At 32.2% G+C, this 16865-nt stretch overlaps 1 protein-coding gene across 1 annotated transcript in view; it reads right to left on the bottom strand.

The window, feature by feature from the left end:
• Positions 1-16865, bottom strand: part of LOC132729708 (soluble guanylate cyclase gcy-33-like) — a 45980-nt gene that overhangs the window by 8648 nt on the left and 20467 nt on the right. Inside the window, exons 3-11 of the mRNA XM_060715530.1 lie at positions 10093-10248; positions 9566-9756; positions 6864-6993; positions 5934-6080; positions 5059-5205; positions 4237-4399; positions 3203-3312; positions 2410-2499; positions 359-471 (exon numbers count right to left, since the gene is read on the bottom strand). Coding sequence (XP_060571513.1) covers positions 359-471; positions 2410-2499; positions 3203-3312; positions 4237-4399; positions 5059-5205; positions 5934-6080; positions 6864-6993; positions 9566-9756; positions 10093-10248 — 1247 coding nt within the window. The remainder of the gene's footprint in view (positions 1-358; positions 472-2409; positions 2500-3202; positions 3313-4236; positions 4400-5058; positions 5206-5933; positions 6081-6863; positions 6994-9565; positions 9757-10092; positions 10249-16865) is intronic.

Raw genomic sequence — 16865 nt, 5'->3', positions numbered from 1 at the left:
TATATTTGTCTTTTGAGTCCAATTTCAATTCAATGAAACAAAAAATAAGGAAGTTCAAACCAGGCGCTACATACTGTTAGCATTTTCAAATCACTTTAAATGACAAATGGGCAGGCCTAAATTAAAACCGGTGTCAGTTCATTTTTCATATAATGAGCACCAAGTTTACTTCATACTATAAATTTACCTTGAACAATATGTAATATTTCATTCTATAAATTCAAACATGATTTTTTCATAGCCTTATAAATCAACAACAATGATTCACGCTTGAATGAATTACAGTTGGTTACTCCTGAAAACAAAGGTGATAATTTCAATGTATAGTAATAATTAAATGCTATCTTAATTAATATACCTGTATTTTCGGACGGACTGGCTTCGTTCTTGTTTAATTTCTTCGCAGAACTGTTTTGTGCTTTCTTCTCCTTCCTTGCCAGCTAACCAAAATGTTCGCATTTCACCTTTCCCCTGTAATTAGTATAAGAGGAAGTTAATCTAAGCTATATACTAACTTGATTTTGGTATGAGGATATTTTTAAAAAACATTAGTTACATCTTTTTGAACTAATTTGGCAAAAATAAGAAAAGCATAAGTCCAATAGATCTAGTCCACTTTTTATCATGTATCTAAAATTCGTTTTAATCTAAACTATAAAATGAATTGATCTTTAGATTAAGCTTTTTAACTAATTTAAAATAAGAACAACAAAGAAAGAAGAAAAAACAAAACAACAGAGATACTTTAGTCAACTGCTAAACATGTATCTATGAAAATAGACCCTTATGATGTTTTACCAGATCTGATCACGAAAAATGTAATTTATATGCTCTAGCTTCATACAACTTATACATTAATAATAAAATATGATTCAAAACCATTATGTTGGCAACATGTTTCAATTTTCTATTTTTTACATTGGACTCTTGTATCATTCACGATAAAAACATTCTAACTACTTTTCAAAAAGCAAGGAAATGCCTTTGATGTGTATTTTTCTTGCATTTTTGACCTATTTGATTTCCGTTTTCAGAAAAGCAAACGGTAATTGAACTCTCATATATCTGGTCAGATACCAATACTTGCAGACGACATCTTGCATGTATTCTCGTAATTGCTGTACTGCATGCAACTGCTAAATTAGTAGCCTGATAGGAACATGACAAATGTACATTTATTTTGCTGACGAAATTGTGATTTTCTTTAATCAGCAAATGTCTAAGTACAGAATTTGATACACGAACTCAATTAAACTTAACATAAACAAGAAGTATCTCAGCTATAAACAAATTCTTTAGAAGCCGTGCCATAACTAGACTTTAGTTTTAAAATTTGACATGAATTTTGTTTTGCCACTTTTGCTAAAACGAAATCGTTTTTGATCTATATATACATTTAGCTTAAACAAGATCTTTTCGAGGCCGTGCCATAACTAAACTAAGTTTAAATATTTCGCATTATTTTTGTTTAAAAACTTTTGCTAAAACGATACTTTCTTGATCTTCAATGCAAAAAAATCCAAGAAATACGTTCAAAAAACATAAAGGTGTTTCAAAACAAATCAAATAAGCTAAAGGTTTGTAATAGTATTTGAAAATTGATGGTAAAATAAACTTTTGTGAAGAAATGGCTGGGACAAGGTACTCTTTATTCTGCAGCAAGGATAGATTTACTGTAATATAGGTCCAAGAACTTTCTTTTTACTTATTTCATATGATGTTACCACAAAATAAAGCGAGGTATTTTGTACTGTATCTTTTGTACTGACGAGGTAACATTGAACAAACTGAAAAACGTGATTAATTATAAGACGAACGGCTATGTCTCGTTTACAATTTAACACAAAATGGAATGGTAATGAAAATATACGCCATAAAGTCGTATTCACAAATGATCGGAAATCATTATCGCGTCCCGATCCATTAGAGTGATGGTGGCAGTCTTCAATAGTCATAAATAACGATGCAAATTAGAACATAAGGTCATGAATAAAAGATATTATACCGATATAGTATAAACGGGGTCAGTATCACACAATATGCAATGCCTGAAAAGTGCTTATTGAAATCTCCTGTTATAATCTTGTTGATCAAATATATTATGTAATTCAAATTTTATTGTTCATCGCTCATACATAGGTTGACATGTTTCTGTACGTTGGTTGGCACATCTGATTTTCTCTTTGAGATTGTTATGTTACAAAACGTACAAAAGCGTTTTTCTTATATAAAATGTTTAAAGAGAAACGTTCATTTCTATAACAAAAGATATCCAATAATAGTTAATACTGAAGCAGTAGTTTGTAATTCACCTTGTTATTCTTATAAAATAGGCTTTAAGGCGTTAGCTGAATAATCTGCAACTAGAGAATATTTGAAATAATTATATATATTAAAGTATGTACTAACCTTGACATTGACAGTCCCTCTCACTATGGTAACAAAGGAAGACTCTTTAAGGCATTCTTGGCATGGCTCACTGATATGGATTCTTCCAGGCTGTAAGAGATAATTCAAATTCTACCTCAATGATTATCTCGCAAAAATGAAACAAAATGAGATCATATATATTTCACAGCGACCATTTCTGGTAACCGAAACTTACTGATATTAAAATATACGCACAGTTTTAAGCATTTGGGTATTTCGACATTTTTTTAAAGGGATTCCACTGAGATTTTTTGATATTACGGGAATAAATTTGTTTTTGAAAATTTTATCCCATTTGATAAAGGTCTAGACCAATGATATGGGTACAAAACTTCAGATCATTGGATCAATCCATCATACAGATCATTTGTATTGTGAAAAAAAAATCCATAACGAAAAGCGACGGTTTAGCTCCATTGGGCTAGGAAACCCACAAGTTTTTTTTTACTGATTAAATTTTAACATACATAATTTCTTTTATTTATATCTTAAGTGCCCTAGTGCAAGCTTATCTGTATAAGAATTTAAAATGTATGTTTTCAAGAACTCGATTGATCTCCTTTAAAACAATATCATACAAAACAAAAACAAACAAAAAAGGCCAAAAACAAAACAAAAACAAACAAAAAACGCCAGAAAAAGAGATATATTTTCGTCCAGCTCCGTCAAATGGAGACTTACAAACTACAAAATTTAATATGGCTGTGTATATTATATATTTACACATCAATACATAAGTTAAGATGAGACTATTTTTTTCTTGTATTCTTACCAAACTGTATGTCTGCATTCTGGAGGCTGTGTTAACTGTGTCACCAAACAGGCAATACTGAGGCATTCTACGTCCAACAACCCCTCCAACAACACTGCCTGTATGCATGCCTGTAATAACATAATAGTAAACAGTTACTATGTATTTTAAAACTATCTCTGTATGCCACAATACATACATATTCTCGTCAAAAATGACTTTCTCATATAAAGGATTCGGGCATAAATCATGTATTAAATTGTTCATTACTTATGACATACGATAAGTAAATACCACGTTGATAAAAATGGTTTGCATTAATAATATAATCGTTGTTTTCAGGGGATATTTTCTTTTCAAGTTTTTATATATCACAAGAGCAGGTGTCAAGTGCCGTTTGGCATCTGTAAATAGTTGCCCCGTATTTCATTTCAGCGTTTGTTATATTTTTTCTGGTCCTTCGGGATTACTAAATCCAGCACGTAAGTGTAGATTGGACACTTCTTGAGCCGGTGCTAGGGGGCATGGAATATGCTGCCCATTACGTTATCTCTAATGAATAGAATCAATCCAACCGGGGACTTAATATAATTAATATACAATGTCCCAGAGTCTGCAGTTTCCATATCATATTGTTGTTTGCAATTGCTTCCGGCGGATCACTTCTCTCACAGATTTTCTTTGAATTTATGACGTAATTTCTAGTAAAGGCGCCATACTACTTGAATATCAAGCAGACGACCAGTTTACGATATATAATACACACTGTATCTAATAAAAAAGTATTTGAATAATTCTAAAAAATATATTTGGATACAATAAAGCGCCTCATAACGTATTAATTTGTATCTTATTTACATATTATGTAAACTATATACGACATTGATTGTCTTGCGTACTTGGGACCAAAGCTAACTTATATGCATTGAATTCTTTGTTATATTTGCGTCGACTATATATTTTTAGAAGTACATGCATTCATATTGTAGCTCTGGTAACTAGATGATTACATAGTAGTTTTTTTTTCGGAACAAAATCTATTTTTTATAACAAACCTATTCTTGTATTAAGCTTATATTTGTTGCTCCATGGCTCAGTTAAAGTTTTAGCTTTCAGTTGTAGCTCTAACGCCAGACCAGCAACATTGATAGCATGGTTGGGGTTCCTGTCCGGAACACCACCCGCTACCATATATACAGCGTCCCCAAGCGTTTCTACCTGTAAAGAATATTCAATGTAATTGTTACTGATCAGTGATCACACAAAGAACAGCAGGCTATTCTATACAATTAAAGATAAAAGTACGATGTACTCAAAACCAGAAACATCTTGTCAACAAGTTAAAGGAACAAGTTTTTAACCAATATTTAGGCTATAAATATCATTTTAAATAAAATCTTAAAACGCGTTGTAGAATATCGTGTTTGAATGCATTGCGGCTGCAATTGAATTTGCTGTTACAGAGATGTCTTCAAAAGGTTGATATTTTCACGACAACCTTGAAAAGCAGGTTTCAAAAGATTTTAATAACTGCTTTCTGTTGGATGATGGATTTAAAGATAAAGCTTTCAAACGTGACAAGGCGAGAATCACGCTATACTGTTAATCACTTTATACTCGCGTGATCTTTCTTTCGATTTCGCGAAAACCCCATTCACGAATTATCTCGCAGATTCATGAATTCGCGACGGCAGGGTCACAAATTTATCTTTTTATTTCCGCAATATAACAGGGTAGGATGTCCAAATTACGTTAATTTCTATACTGTACCGAACTTATTCACGGTAAATACATGTATACCTTTAATGCTACCCCATTAAGTGACAATTTTTGAGTTCATTTACCCACATATTTGATAAATTATGAAAGATTAGTACCTTAAATACGTCATAGCTGTCGATGATCTGGTCAAACAAACTGAACACATTGTTAATAATCTCTACAATCTCCATCGGTGTAGCAGACGAACACACTTCACCAAAACCCACCATGTAATTAAACATGATTGTGACGTTATCAAATATCTGGAATAGTTGATAGAGAGGCATGTATAACCACGTATGTACTTATGCCGCCATTTTGTAAGAGGAAAATACAAATAGTTTAACGATAGAATAAGTTTTCTTATAAGATATTTCTTTGCTGTAAAATCCTTCATTCTTTACAAATCTTTAAAGATACTTGCATTCAGATGAGCCAAACAATTTCAAGAAAATCAAAAATGTATTTGGATAACAAGAAGGTAAAAAGATGAAAGATTCAAGTAATAATTTGCATGTTTTATGCGATAAAGAACTAATTATGTAGTATTTATCACCATATTTCTACTGCGTGATTAACGCAGTAACGCCTTTCTTTGGCATATTTTGACCTTTATAGTAATTTGCGTGCATTGTAAGTGTTTATTGAAATGTGTAAATAACTTTCTTTAGTCACAATATTTTACTTTTAGATAAATTTTCATAATTTTCATAAAAAATTATCAGCATCTGGACGCATTTTGATTTAATAGAAATTGAAAACATTTTTTTTATGTTTATTACCATACAAAAAATATGCCGGTTCAATGTTATATTATATTTAATCCATTTTTCGATTCATAGCATACGAACGCAAAGGTAAGGTTTAGAAGTACTCTAAAGTAAGCTAAGTACTCTTGTTACTGGATCGTGTGGGGGTTGCGTGCGTTGAACGCCGCCTTTCCTTGTTGATCTTGTTTATCATATTTTAGAAGTAAAGAAGTGTCTTTTACCTCACATGTTGATACCGGATCCTCACCAGATTTTAACTTGCCGGCAACAGATTTTGGTATCATGCTATATAACAAACTGTCGCTTTTAGTCATCAATGTCTCCAAAGTAGACATGTTCTCTGTTATTTTCTCTGTCTTTTCTCTTTGCTTTATAAAAAATAGAGTAATATATACAAGTCGTAAAACAACAACAACACCAACATAAAAATGTAAATTTGCTTTCTTTCTTATCAATTACTAAACATTAATGCAGGACGAATTGTCAAAGGATGTATGTTTGTAGATTGATTTTAGTGTTTCATTCTCTAAGAATGGTCAACATTTACATTTCTACTGTCCCGTAAGCTATATCTGAACATCACTTGTTTAGTTAAACAAGTTTGTTCTATCTCTTTGGATATAATAGTATAAGCTTACTTAAATTACTTTCGAATCCGCTTTCTAGGCTATGCAGTACAAGTCTTCAACTGACATCATATAGCTCTATATATTAATTATAATCTACAATAATCACCGGCACCGGCACTTGGTATCGCTTAACAACGCGCAAGCTTTTTTCGGATTTCTTTTTATGTACGAGAGCTACAAAGCTAGCTTTCACATCGTCGTTTGTGCCTGAAATAAGGCACATGAGGTCTTTCTTCGCTTGTAAAGCTGTAATGTCGCCCTATGACCTATATTATGTTGGTGCGACATAAAACAACCCCCCCCCAAAAAAAAAACTACAAAGACCCTTAGCATTAGATAATAACTATTATTTTTAGTTGAAACGTGTTGTACGAAATGTTTTAAGTGTATCATATACATGTAATAGATAAGTACACCGATTACCTCAATAAAAAGATCAGTGAAATGTAACGGATATAAAGACGTTAAAATGGGTTAAATTAAAGGTTCATTTATGCTCGTCAACGTATACAAGACTCCTACCTCTTCTATGGATCTTTCTAACTGAGAAGCATGTTGCCACCCTGCCATCACCATATCTCGGCTCATGTCAAACAAATTCAGATCGTTGATATACAGACCAGCCTGTTGTAAGTCTCGAAGATCACATAACCTATAAGATAAGTGAAGTAAATGTAAACATAGTCTATAAAATGGATTGGTGTCCCCTCTTCGTGCATTATTCTTCGGCACAAGCGGACTCCTAAGTACATTGTAGAACCTCAAAAGTTCTTAGTGCCCATCCGTGCATTACTTCCGGCATAAGTGGTCACCTCAAAACATTGTTGAACCACAAACGTTCTTGGTGCTCATTCATGCATTATTTCAGGCACAAGCGGGCACCTCAGTACATTGTAGAACCACAACGTTCTTGGTGCCTATCCGTGCATTATTCCAGGCTCAAGCGGACACCTAAAAATACATTGTAGAACCTCAAAAGTTCTTGGTGCCCATCCGTTTATTACTTCAGACACAAGTGGTCACCTCAGTACATTGTAGAACCACAAACGTTTTGGTGCCCATTCATGCATTATTCCAGGCACAAGTGGTCACCTCAGTACATTGTAGAACCACAAACTTCTTGGTGCCCATTCATGCAATATTCCAGGCTCAAGCGGACACCTGAGTATATTGTAGAACCACAACGTTCTTGGTTTCCATCCGTGCATTACTTCAGGCACAAGTGGTCACCTCTGTACATTGTAGAGCAACAACGGACTGTAAATTAGTACATGAAAGGCATGTGTACAGTCATATGACTGTAATATGTTTTCGCAAAATCTGACACGTAAACCTTTTAAATGTAACAAAATTTACGTGTATGGAAAAAAATGTCACAAACGTCTACATCGATGTGAATGATGTGTTACTATCCTAACCCTGAAACTAAAAACATAATTGAATAACAAATTCATTATCTGACACCTTTTCTAGCAATTACAGACAAAAAAGCAGCCACGAAAATGAAATACTTCTGATATACTCGTTCTAAACAACGGTCATTCCTGCCTTATTTTTGCATAACGAAGGCACATTTAAATCTAAAAGTCATAAAAATACATTTGTTTCAATTTATTTCAAAGTTTCCTGCCATAACTCATAATAATTACAAACGACGTCATAACAGCGCATAGTCTGTTTCCCTGAAACCCAATCCTTCATTACATCTTAATAGGCTAGAACATTCTAATATTGTTCCACGTTCGTCTGCAGCATATTTTACGCAATTTAGATCGGTATCATTCATTTATTTTGAAACGCGAGATACTACGTGGTGCATACTTTCTCTTTTAATTGAAGAAGAAGAAAAAAACACCACGATGCAGTCAAGTGCAGTGCAGATTTCCAGTGAAGGGCCTATTATACCGGATCGTGACAAATCGCTATTTGAGATACTGTAATGATTTTTTCCTGAAAGCACTCATCGCAGACGCTAATACAAGGTTTTAACTGTCATTTGATATAAAAATATGGATGGGTGATTGGTACCAAAGGTCATAAAAGATATTACAACAAACATAAATATAAAAATAAATTATGTCAATGGATATGAGTTCTGCTATAAAGAAAACAGTACGTGACAAATATGATATTCAAGCCAAATGACGTAGAATATGTATCTGTGGATCTAAATGTGATATCTAAGTTATTGCAGCTGTGGTTATGAGAAATACCAAAGATTATCAAATATAAACTTTACTCCCTTTATTACGAAGTAAAATAAACAGGGTTTTCCAGATGGGGCCCAAAAAAGATGTAAATATGATGTTCTGTAAAAGAACCAACACATTGTTAATCGCAGTATAATTATTGCAATATAAGAACATAAAAACTACAATATGGAAACTTATGGTAATGCATCACCATTTTAGAGGAAATTTTGGTGCCTAAATGTTTAGTGCTTCGAAAGAACGTGTCAAATATTGAAAATAGATATATAACATTGAAGAGTAAGCATTGGCCATCAGGAAGGTAATATTGACTTTTGCGTTGATTAATTCTACTATTAAATAACTCCTGCAAAAGCCAAAAAGTCTGCTCACAAAATGAACATTAGCATTGTACATAAATCACTTTCAAAAATTTATCTTCTGAATCACTTTAACAGCGTCCCAAGTATGTTTAGTTTCGGCTTTACGGCGAACTTACATAAAATATGTCATATGGCAACAATCTACACCGCATCAACACAGTGTAAGTCATACGGCAGCATTCTTTCTGGTGGAGAAAGACCGTGCATCATTTCAGGCACGAACAGGCACCTGAGTAGAACCACCGACGTATGCTAGATTGAATATATTTCTCACATGAAAGAATCCAAATTCTTTGTTAGGATTGGAACCCACCACGGTGAGCGGCAAGTCATTTGAAGTCAACGACCTTAATCACTCGGCCACGGACGCTCTTTGTCCAATGTATAACAAATATTATCATATAAAGCTTTTAAAACCAAAAAATAAAAATCTATTCGAACTTAAAACACGTTGCATTAAGCTCCTGAAAACCTGAGTACATTGAGATTACCGGAAAAGCTCTGTTTTATAGTAAATGTTTACTAAATTTTTTTTCTCAGCCTTTCTGATAAAACAAAGATAAGTTATGACAAAGAACAGCACAGTTTATGTTGTAAAATAAAACCTTTTATTTTAACTCACATAGGACTGCCTATACCTTAAACTACGTACAGTGGGGTGCATAGGAACGCGATCATATTCCAGTCTTGCAAATATTTCATTTGTCCGCGGAGTAATATCCGGTGATCAGCTGCCTTTTCTGGCTCGGAATTGTCGTGCTCCATCAGTCGTGCGTCTAGTTCATCAGGATCGTTGTTAAAGAGGTATTCTACTTCAAATATTACACGCCCAAATTGTAGAATCTGGAAAATAAAATGTGAGGAACAATCAACCAATCAATCAATCAATCAATCAACAAGTAATACAAGAAACTTAAAATGAGTCCATAATTATCAAAGACAATATAATCCCTTTCAAAAGTAAATACACATTCGACATTTTATATTATGTGAGATACCTTTCGAAAATACTAACAAACGATATACAGATATGGCATAATAAACTTTACATGAGCACGCTTTCGAAAGTATACGCATAAAATATTTTTACATGTTTACTCCCATAAGCACTCTACAAAACGTATCAATGTAAAGATTTTCGGGTGTTAATCGAACATATTACACTTTACATATACTCACTTTAGTCCATATACATGGAATCAAAGGCCTTCGTATATGGAACTTTTCCCGGAGTGTTGAACCTATTAATGTATTATCTTTGAGCAGGGCGGACATGCTGTCTCCTACCATTCGAATCACAAGTTGACTGTTGAATACTATACAAAATGGAAAGACCTGAAAAAATAAAGAAAAAATAAGAAATAAGTTTTCGAGAATTTTTTAAATTTGCATATTTACTTTTTCTAGATTTAACTTTAAACATGCAGTAATACAACACCAAGGCACAGCATTTACAATGTAGCAGTTTAGGTAAGGTGTCTGGTTCACAATTATTGTTATAACGTGTGAAAAACGACTAGAGAAGTCTGGAAATGGGGATATTCATCGGAAACAATGAAAAGAATAATATTTTATGAAAATTGCAGACTCGGTTGAATTGAGTATGTGCATGATCTCGAGATAATGTAAAAGTACAATATCTCTCACGCCCCTAGCACCGGCTTAAGCGGTATTCAATCTCTCAACACTAATGTGCTAGAATCAATGATCCCGAAAAATACGTAACAAGTACGGGACAACGTTTAACAGCTGCGGCACATTACTTGACAACTACTGTTCTGAAGTATATAGATTTATTGAAATAGGAAATCCTCTGGAAGCAATAGGCCTACGTTTGACCTAAAATACTACATATCGTTATGTTTGAAAACTCGGACGTCACTGAAGTTGAAATAAAACAAATATTAGTGGGCTTATAAAACCACATCAGCCACTGGGTCATTACTCTCTTGGTTTGAATACGAAATGGGTAGTGTAAATATGGGCATGGCTATCTTAATCAAGGTAATAGATCTAAATTAATGTACAAAATAGTTACAATACAAATCGGTAAAGTATGGATTCTCTAGGACCTCGGAGAACATATCCACCTATGATTTTAAAATGTGAAATATTTGTAATGTCATAAACCTGAATCACTAAGTTTGATTAAAATAAATGTCGACCTTTTATTCATTATAGAATATAACTTGCAAAAATGCGTGAGATGAGTAACATGTCAAATCGTTCAATGCAGGATATAAGAAATATAAATATTTTTTTGAATATCGATGTAGAATATAGAGAATTTGATCCTTGGCCTACCCTGTTTAATAGCATTTTTAACTTATATAATGGAGTAGAAATTTTGAAAATATCATTAGTTATTAAAGTAATGATGTTTCAATTTACATCTATAATCAGGTTATCTACAATTAATGCAGCAATTCTATTATCAATGCAAATTAAATAGCTTAAAGCCTTTTACATCAGAATATTTATAAATAAACCGAATAAACCACCTGCAGTGTTAAACCTGTAATTATTTTAAGAGATAACTCCTGCTCTCAAAATAACACTACATGCCACAATTACTCACTGTAACTATTATAAAATGATGCTTGTGTTTTTAACTTGATATAAACTAAGATAGAAATAAAAAGTTTGAAGTTTTCAATCCCTAGAACTAATGTCATAACAGTGTTTAATCGCAAAAGTGTGTAAGTATTTAAGCAGTAAAGTGTTTAATTATTATAGTGTTTAATCATACGAATGTTTATTGTAGGTAGTTTAAAAAAAATATTGTTTAATCATTAAAGTGTTCTATGACCAGCACGTGTTAATTATTTCGTATAGATCTTATCAACGTTCAGTAATGTTATATGTGGTTTATCAAATTATCAGGAACATATAAAATTATTTAAATTGCATTTGCACACACAACACATGACGGAAAGAATATAACCATTTTTTCTGGATTGAACGTCGTGATTATCAAATGCATTAAAATTTCAGGCAAATTGTCCCTGTACAATGATGGCTGACTATTGAGACAAAGGGGTATTCATACTTATCACTTACTTAAAATTTGATCATTAATTACTAATGGTCCTATTATTTAAACACCATGCAGTTTAACATTGAAAACATTGAAAAATGAATACCAGTATAACGTCCAGTCAACGGAATGCTTATTATTTTAAACATGATGGGTTCTATATATGATTTATTATGTCTCATTAATCAAAGGGATAATTATGTATACTATTTGTTAAATTCATTTAAACTTATTAATACTTGAATTTGACAATTCAGTGTCAAAACAGAAAAATGATGCTCCTAATTATAAAAAAGACCAACTCGTCGATACTGACGAATTTTATATTCATTGACACGAACGGAATTTATGGAACAAATTTAATTGACTAGAAAAAAACACTGCTGAAAAGCATATTATGCCTCAGAAATCCATATTGTTTTTTTAGTTCTTTAGAAATGTTATACATGTGTGAAATAATGTCTAAATAGTTGATTTAGAGCATGTTAGATGTTTAACAGATAATAAAAGTAGCGCAGAATGTGCAGTAATGTGTTGTAAAGGTAGCAAATTGTAAACAGAGTAGTGTTTGAATAACAAATTTACCAGATTTCAAATATATTATTGTTAGTACATCTAACGTATATTGTTGTTTTTTTATTTCCAAAACTAAAATTTCATTTTCGTAAAGATCAAGTATAATAGTGCATGAGGTGCTGCTTTTTCTGATTCATACATACTAAATTAGATATACAAAATTAATGTTTTTTTGTTGTCTCACATTAGAAATTAATCATATAATGAACCACAGGGGATCATAAAACTCGCATTACATCTTTACCTAATAAACTCAAACATAATTATCATTTTGCATCTCTGTATAAACTCCATCTGATTCCATGATCTAACATGCTGATTCGACAAGTTTATCACAGTTTTTTAAGATTTTAATATTCGTAGCTCCCTTTGTGGTTGAGGGGTTGCCGTCAATGATTGAGGCATCAGAATTGCAACCAGCATTTATCCCTGTATGATCTTAACAGGCGACTTAATGGGTTCAAATTACTGGAGTCTGCATCTCTTAGCTCAAGCAGGTGAGGTGGTTTTGACCCCTGGCGGATGCTTTGAAGATTGTAACAACCGAATTTAGCCAAAATCATCTTTCCTGTTGTAGCGCCATATGATCTAAACTGTGTTGGTGTGCCATCAAATTAACCAAGTAGCCTTTCTCGAATAATGATCTTGAGCACTTTGATAAGCATTTTATGTCAATTATTAATGAAAACCATGCATAAGATTAAAGAAATTCAATTTCAAACAGTTGCAGCCATTCTCGAATGTGCTATATTACTGAATTCGTTCTTTATTAAGCATTTCATGTTAATTATTAATTAATACCATAATTAAGATTGAATGATTAGTTTTAGAATATTAACCTTTTCTTATATATTTGTTGTGAATAGCTTTGAGTGCTATTGCCATCACCATGTTGCCAATTTCCCTTAAATATTTAAACCTAAGTTTCATCTTAATAACATGAATCAAACTTTATATCAAGGAAAATGTATGACTATGATATGAATCTTGGGTAACGTTCTATATAGAATAGCAATCATATACGAATGTCAATGATAGCCATATAATAAATACTCATAAATAATTAATTTTCAAATTTTTTGTTTGATTCATGAACACGAAACATACAAAAAACCTTGCTTTATTTTACATAACATAATTATGCATAACAGTGTCCTTGTTGTTAAAATTAATTATGTATCATTGTGAATAAAAATCTGGAAAATGGAAAATCCCTCGGAAGCAATAAAACGACAACATAATAGCAAATTGCAGACCCGTTTGATTGAAAGACAATGAAAAAGTGCAACATCACCCGCGTCCCCTAGCACCGGCTTTAGACTACACATTTAAAATATTTATGCTAATAATATCCGTATTCACAATATCAATTTCATAATGATATGATATATGAATTTGCCAGACTATTTCATAGCCTTTAAGGAGTAATGAATATTACTGTCTCAAGGGATCGGACATTTTAATTAGATACATTGTACTCCGTCACGAGACGATCATTTCTATTTACTGATAATGAATCGAAGATAGATACTGGCAAGTGTGATGAATATTAGACCTTAGCTTTAGAATAAAGTGATGAATTACCGGATAACAAAAGACCGATTGGCATTGATATGCGAGCCATATCAGCTATGCTATAAGGAATATTCAAATTAAAACATTTTGAGTTGCGAATCGTTTCTTCTGTTACACGCAAAGACGCATAATTATATCATACAATATATTATTAAACTAAACAACTATAGACTTATTAGGAGGTCCATGACCTGAAGAATGCGATATTGACTAGAAAACTAGGTATTGGTCGAACATTCTTCATGAAGTATCGAGCTATCAAACAATAATTATACCTTTAAAGTGCAACTTTTTAAGGTAGCTGAATTGTAGATAATCTTACAGAAAAACTATCTGCTGTTGTCATCTAAAGCAAAGGATCATTACCCTGCAATTCATAATAATGTTCTAGTTGCACTTCTGTAATAAGAAGTATTTTACCGGGCGATATGTCAATACAAACCAACTGTTAAAACTCAGCAAAACCGATTTATTTGATAAAGTCTTTAAATTGTATACTGCTATTAAACTTAAAACATTTTGAGATACTAGACTAGAAAATTGAGATATATCATTCACTTCAGCCGATGATTAGAATGCTATAACTCTGAATTATTGAGAATAAATCACTGATCTTGTTTTCAATCCAGATATTTATTGTGAAGTAACTCTGCATGAAGCATGCGCATTCCTGATGTAAATCTGCTTATAACAAATGAGCTATTTTTTATGTTCAAATGTAATTGAAAAAGCTTTCATTAAATGTCATACAGGACTGTTAATTTAATTGGAATTCATAACGTTGACATCTAAAAGGGAAACCGAAATAAAATTATGTGAAAAATAATTGGTGATTTTCTTTTACATCAGACTTCATGAATTGACACTAACGTGTCACATTGAAGGTTCCATGATAACCGCCGTATGAACATATCTGCGGATGTTTCTAAATTCAAAATTTCACCATTTTCGTGTTTAAATGTTAAATTCTGATTAAGCCGGTGCTAGGGGGCGTGGACGGTAACTTGCACTTTCGAGTACCGTCCATGAACAGGCTCATTAAAGCCGAGCCTGCAACATTTACATTGTTGTCGTTTTGGACGTTCTTTAGGAATTCAGCTTTTCTCTAATCAAAGTATTACTAGATACGATGCCGTGTTAACAGAAACAACTAAATTTGCATCTTGTAAAAATATACAGAATAATGCATGACCCAGCTGCTAGAAAGATCAAAGCGGTAAATATGTGATTATCGTTAATCGTTGTATTAACAGGTATGCGAGTTTACCTATAGGTTAACGCCAATTATTCATAAGATATTAAAACATTATAAGAGATTACGAAGAAGGTCTTAAGTAGGCAATTCAGTTTATGTTTTATCTGGCGTCAAATGACGTTATTTACAAATTCACAAATATTAAGCTGGTGACGCATAATTATTCTTTGATGTCGTAAATCATATCATTGCCCATCCCGCCCTCACACACACACACTTTTAAAACCAAATTTCATCACACAACTAGTACAGTATTTCATTTTTTGTATAGACTATTATTTTGAGATGCTATGTTTTATTTGTTCATTATTTCTGTTAAACGATCACAACAAATAATTTGTTCAACATAATAATTAGTTTATTGCACATCGTAATTGCTTTCACTTCAAATTGTTTGTTTTATAAATAAGATGAGCTGATAGAATAGATTAGTATAAACAAATTAAATATTGGTTTAGTATAAATCATGTTCAAAATAAGGAAAAGGAAAAGCATGTATTCATAATTATTATTTCTAACAACACTGAAAGAGGCATGTTGTTGATGTTGTACATCTCCAACGATAAAATATAATTTTTAAAAAGTAAAGTCATAACATATATATAATTATGTATTTTTATGTGGATTTTTAATTTAGGTTGATACAAAATAGAGAATGAGTGTTTATATAATATTATGTAACGCTTATTTTCAACAGAAAGCATCAATGTAAAACTATGGCAAGTCGCAGCTGTCAAAAATGTCTCATTTCAGTCTTTTGACACACATTACATACATGGGTTATATTTTTCAGTGTTGTTCAATTTTTCTGGTTCAATGAGTACCGCTCAAGTCGGTGATTGGGGGCGTGAGGGATGTTGAATGTTTTCATTATCCCTCATGTACAGACTCAATTAAACCGAGTCTGCAATCTTCATGTAGTTTTATTGTAGTTAAGGCTTCCGAGGGATCACATTTTCTCCAGATTTATATTGTGTTGTAATACCTATAAATGTATACTAGTAATCGGGTTGAACATATTTTATATCGCCTGGCACGGAAAAATCTAAACATGTGTCTGGATTGAGCCTCGTGATTATAAAAATGCATTTAATTATCAGACATACAATGTATTATCCTTGTACAATTATTGCTGACTATTGAGACAAAGGGATATTCATACTACATTAAAATTTGATCATTAATTACAAATTGTCCTATTTTTAAACACCATATAGTCTAATACAAACAGTGAAAAATAAACACAAGTGCAGCGTCCTGTCAACGCAATGCCTATTATTTTCATTATTATTATTATTTCTATTCATGATTAACGATGTCTCATTAATCAAGGGGATAATAATGCATAGTATTAATTAAAATCATTTAAACGTACGATTATTAATACTTGAATATGACCATTCAGTGTCAAAACAGAAAAATCATGATCTTAACTCGTCGATACTGAGTCTAATAAATTCATTGAAACGAACGAAATTTACGAACGGAATTTACGGAACAAATTTAATT

Source organism: Ruditapes philippinarum, unplaced genomic scaffold (genome assembly GCF_026571515.1).
Source record: "Ruditapes philippinarum isolate M1 unplaced genomic scaffold, ASM2657151v2 ctg2435_1_1_1_1, whole genome shotgun sequence".
NCBI lineage: Eukaryota > Metazoa > Mollusca > Bivalvia > Venerida > Veneridae > Ruditapes > Ruditapes philippinarum.
This window is presented reverse-complemented; position numbering and strand designations above follow the sequence as displayed.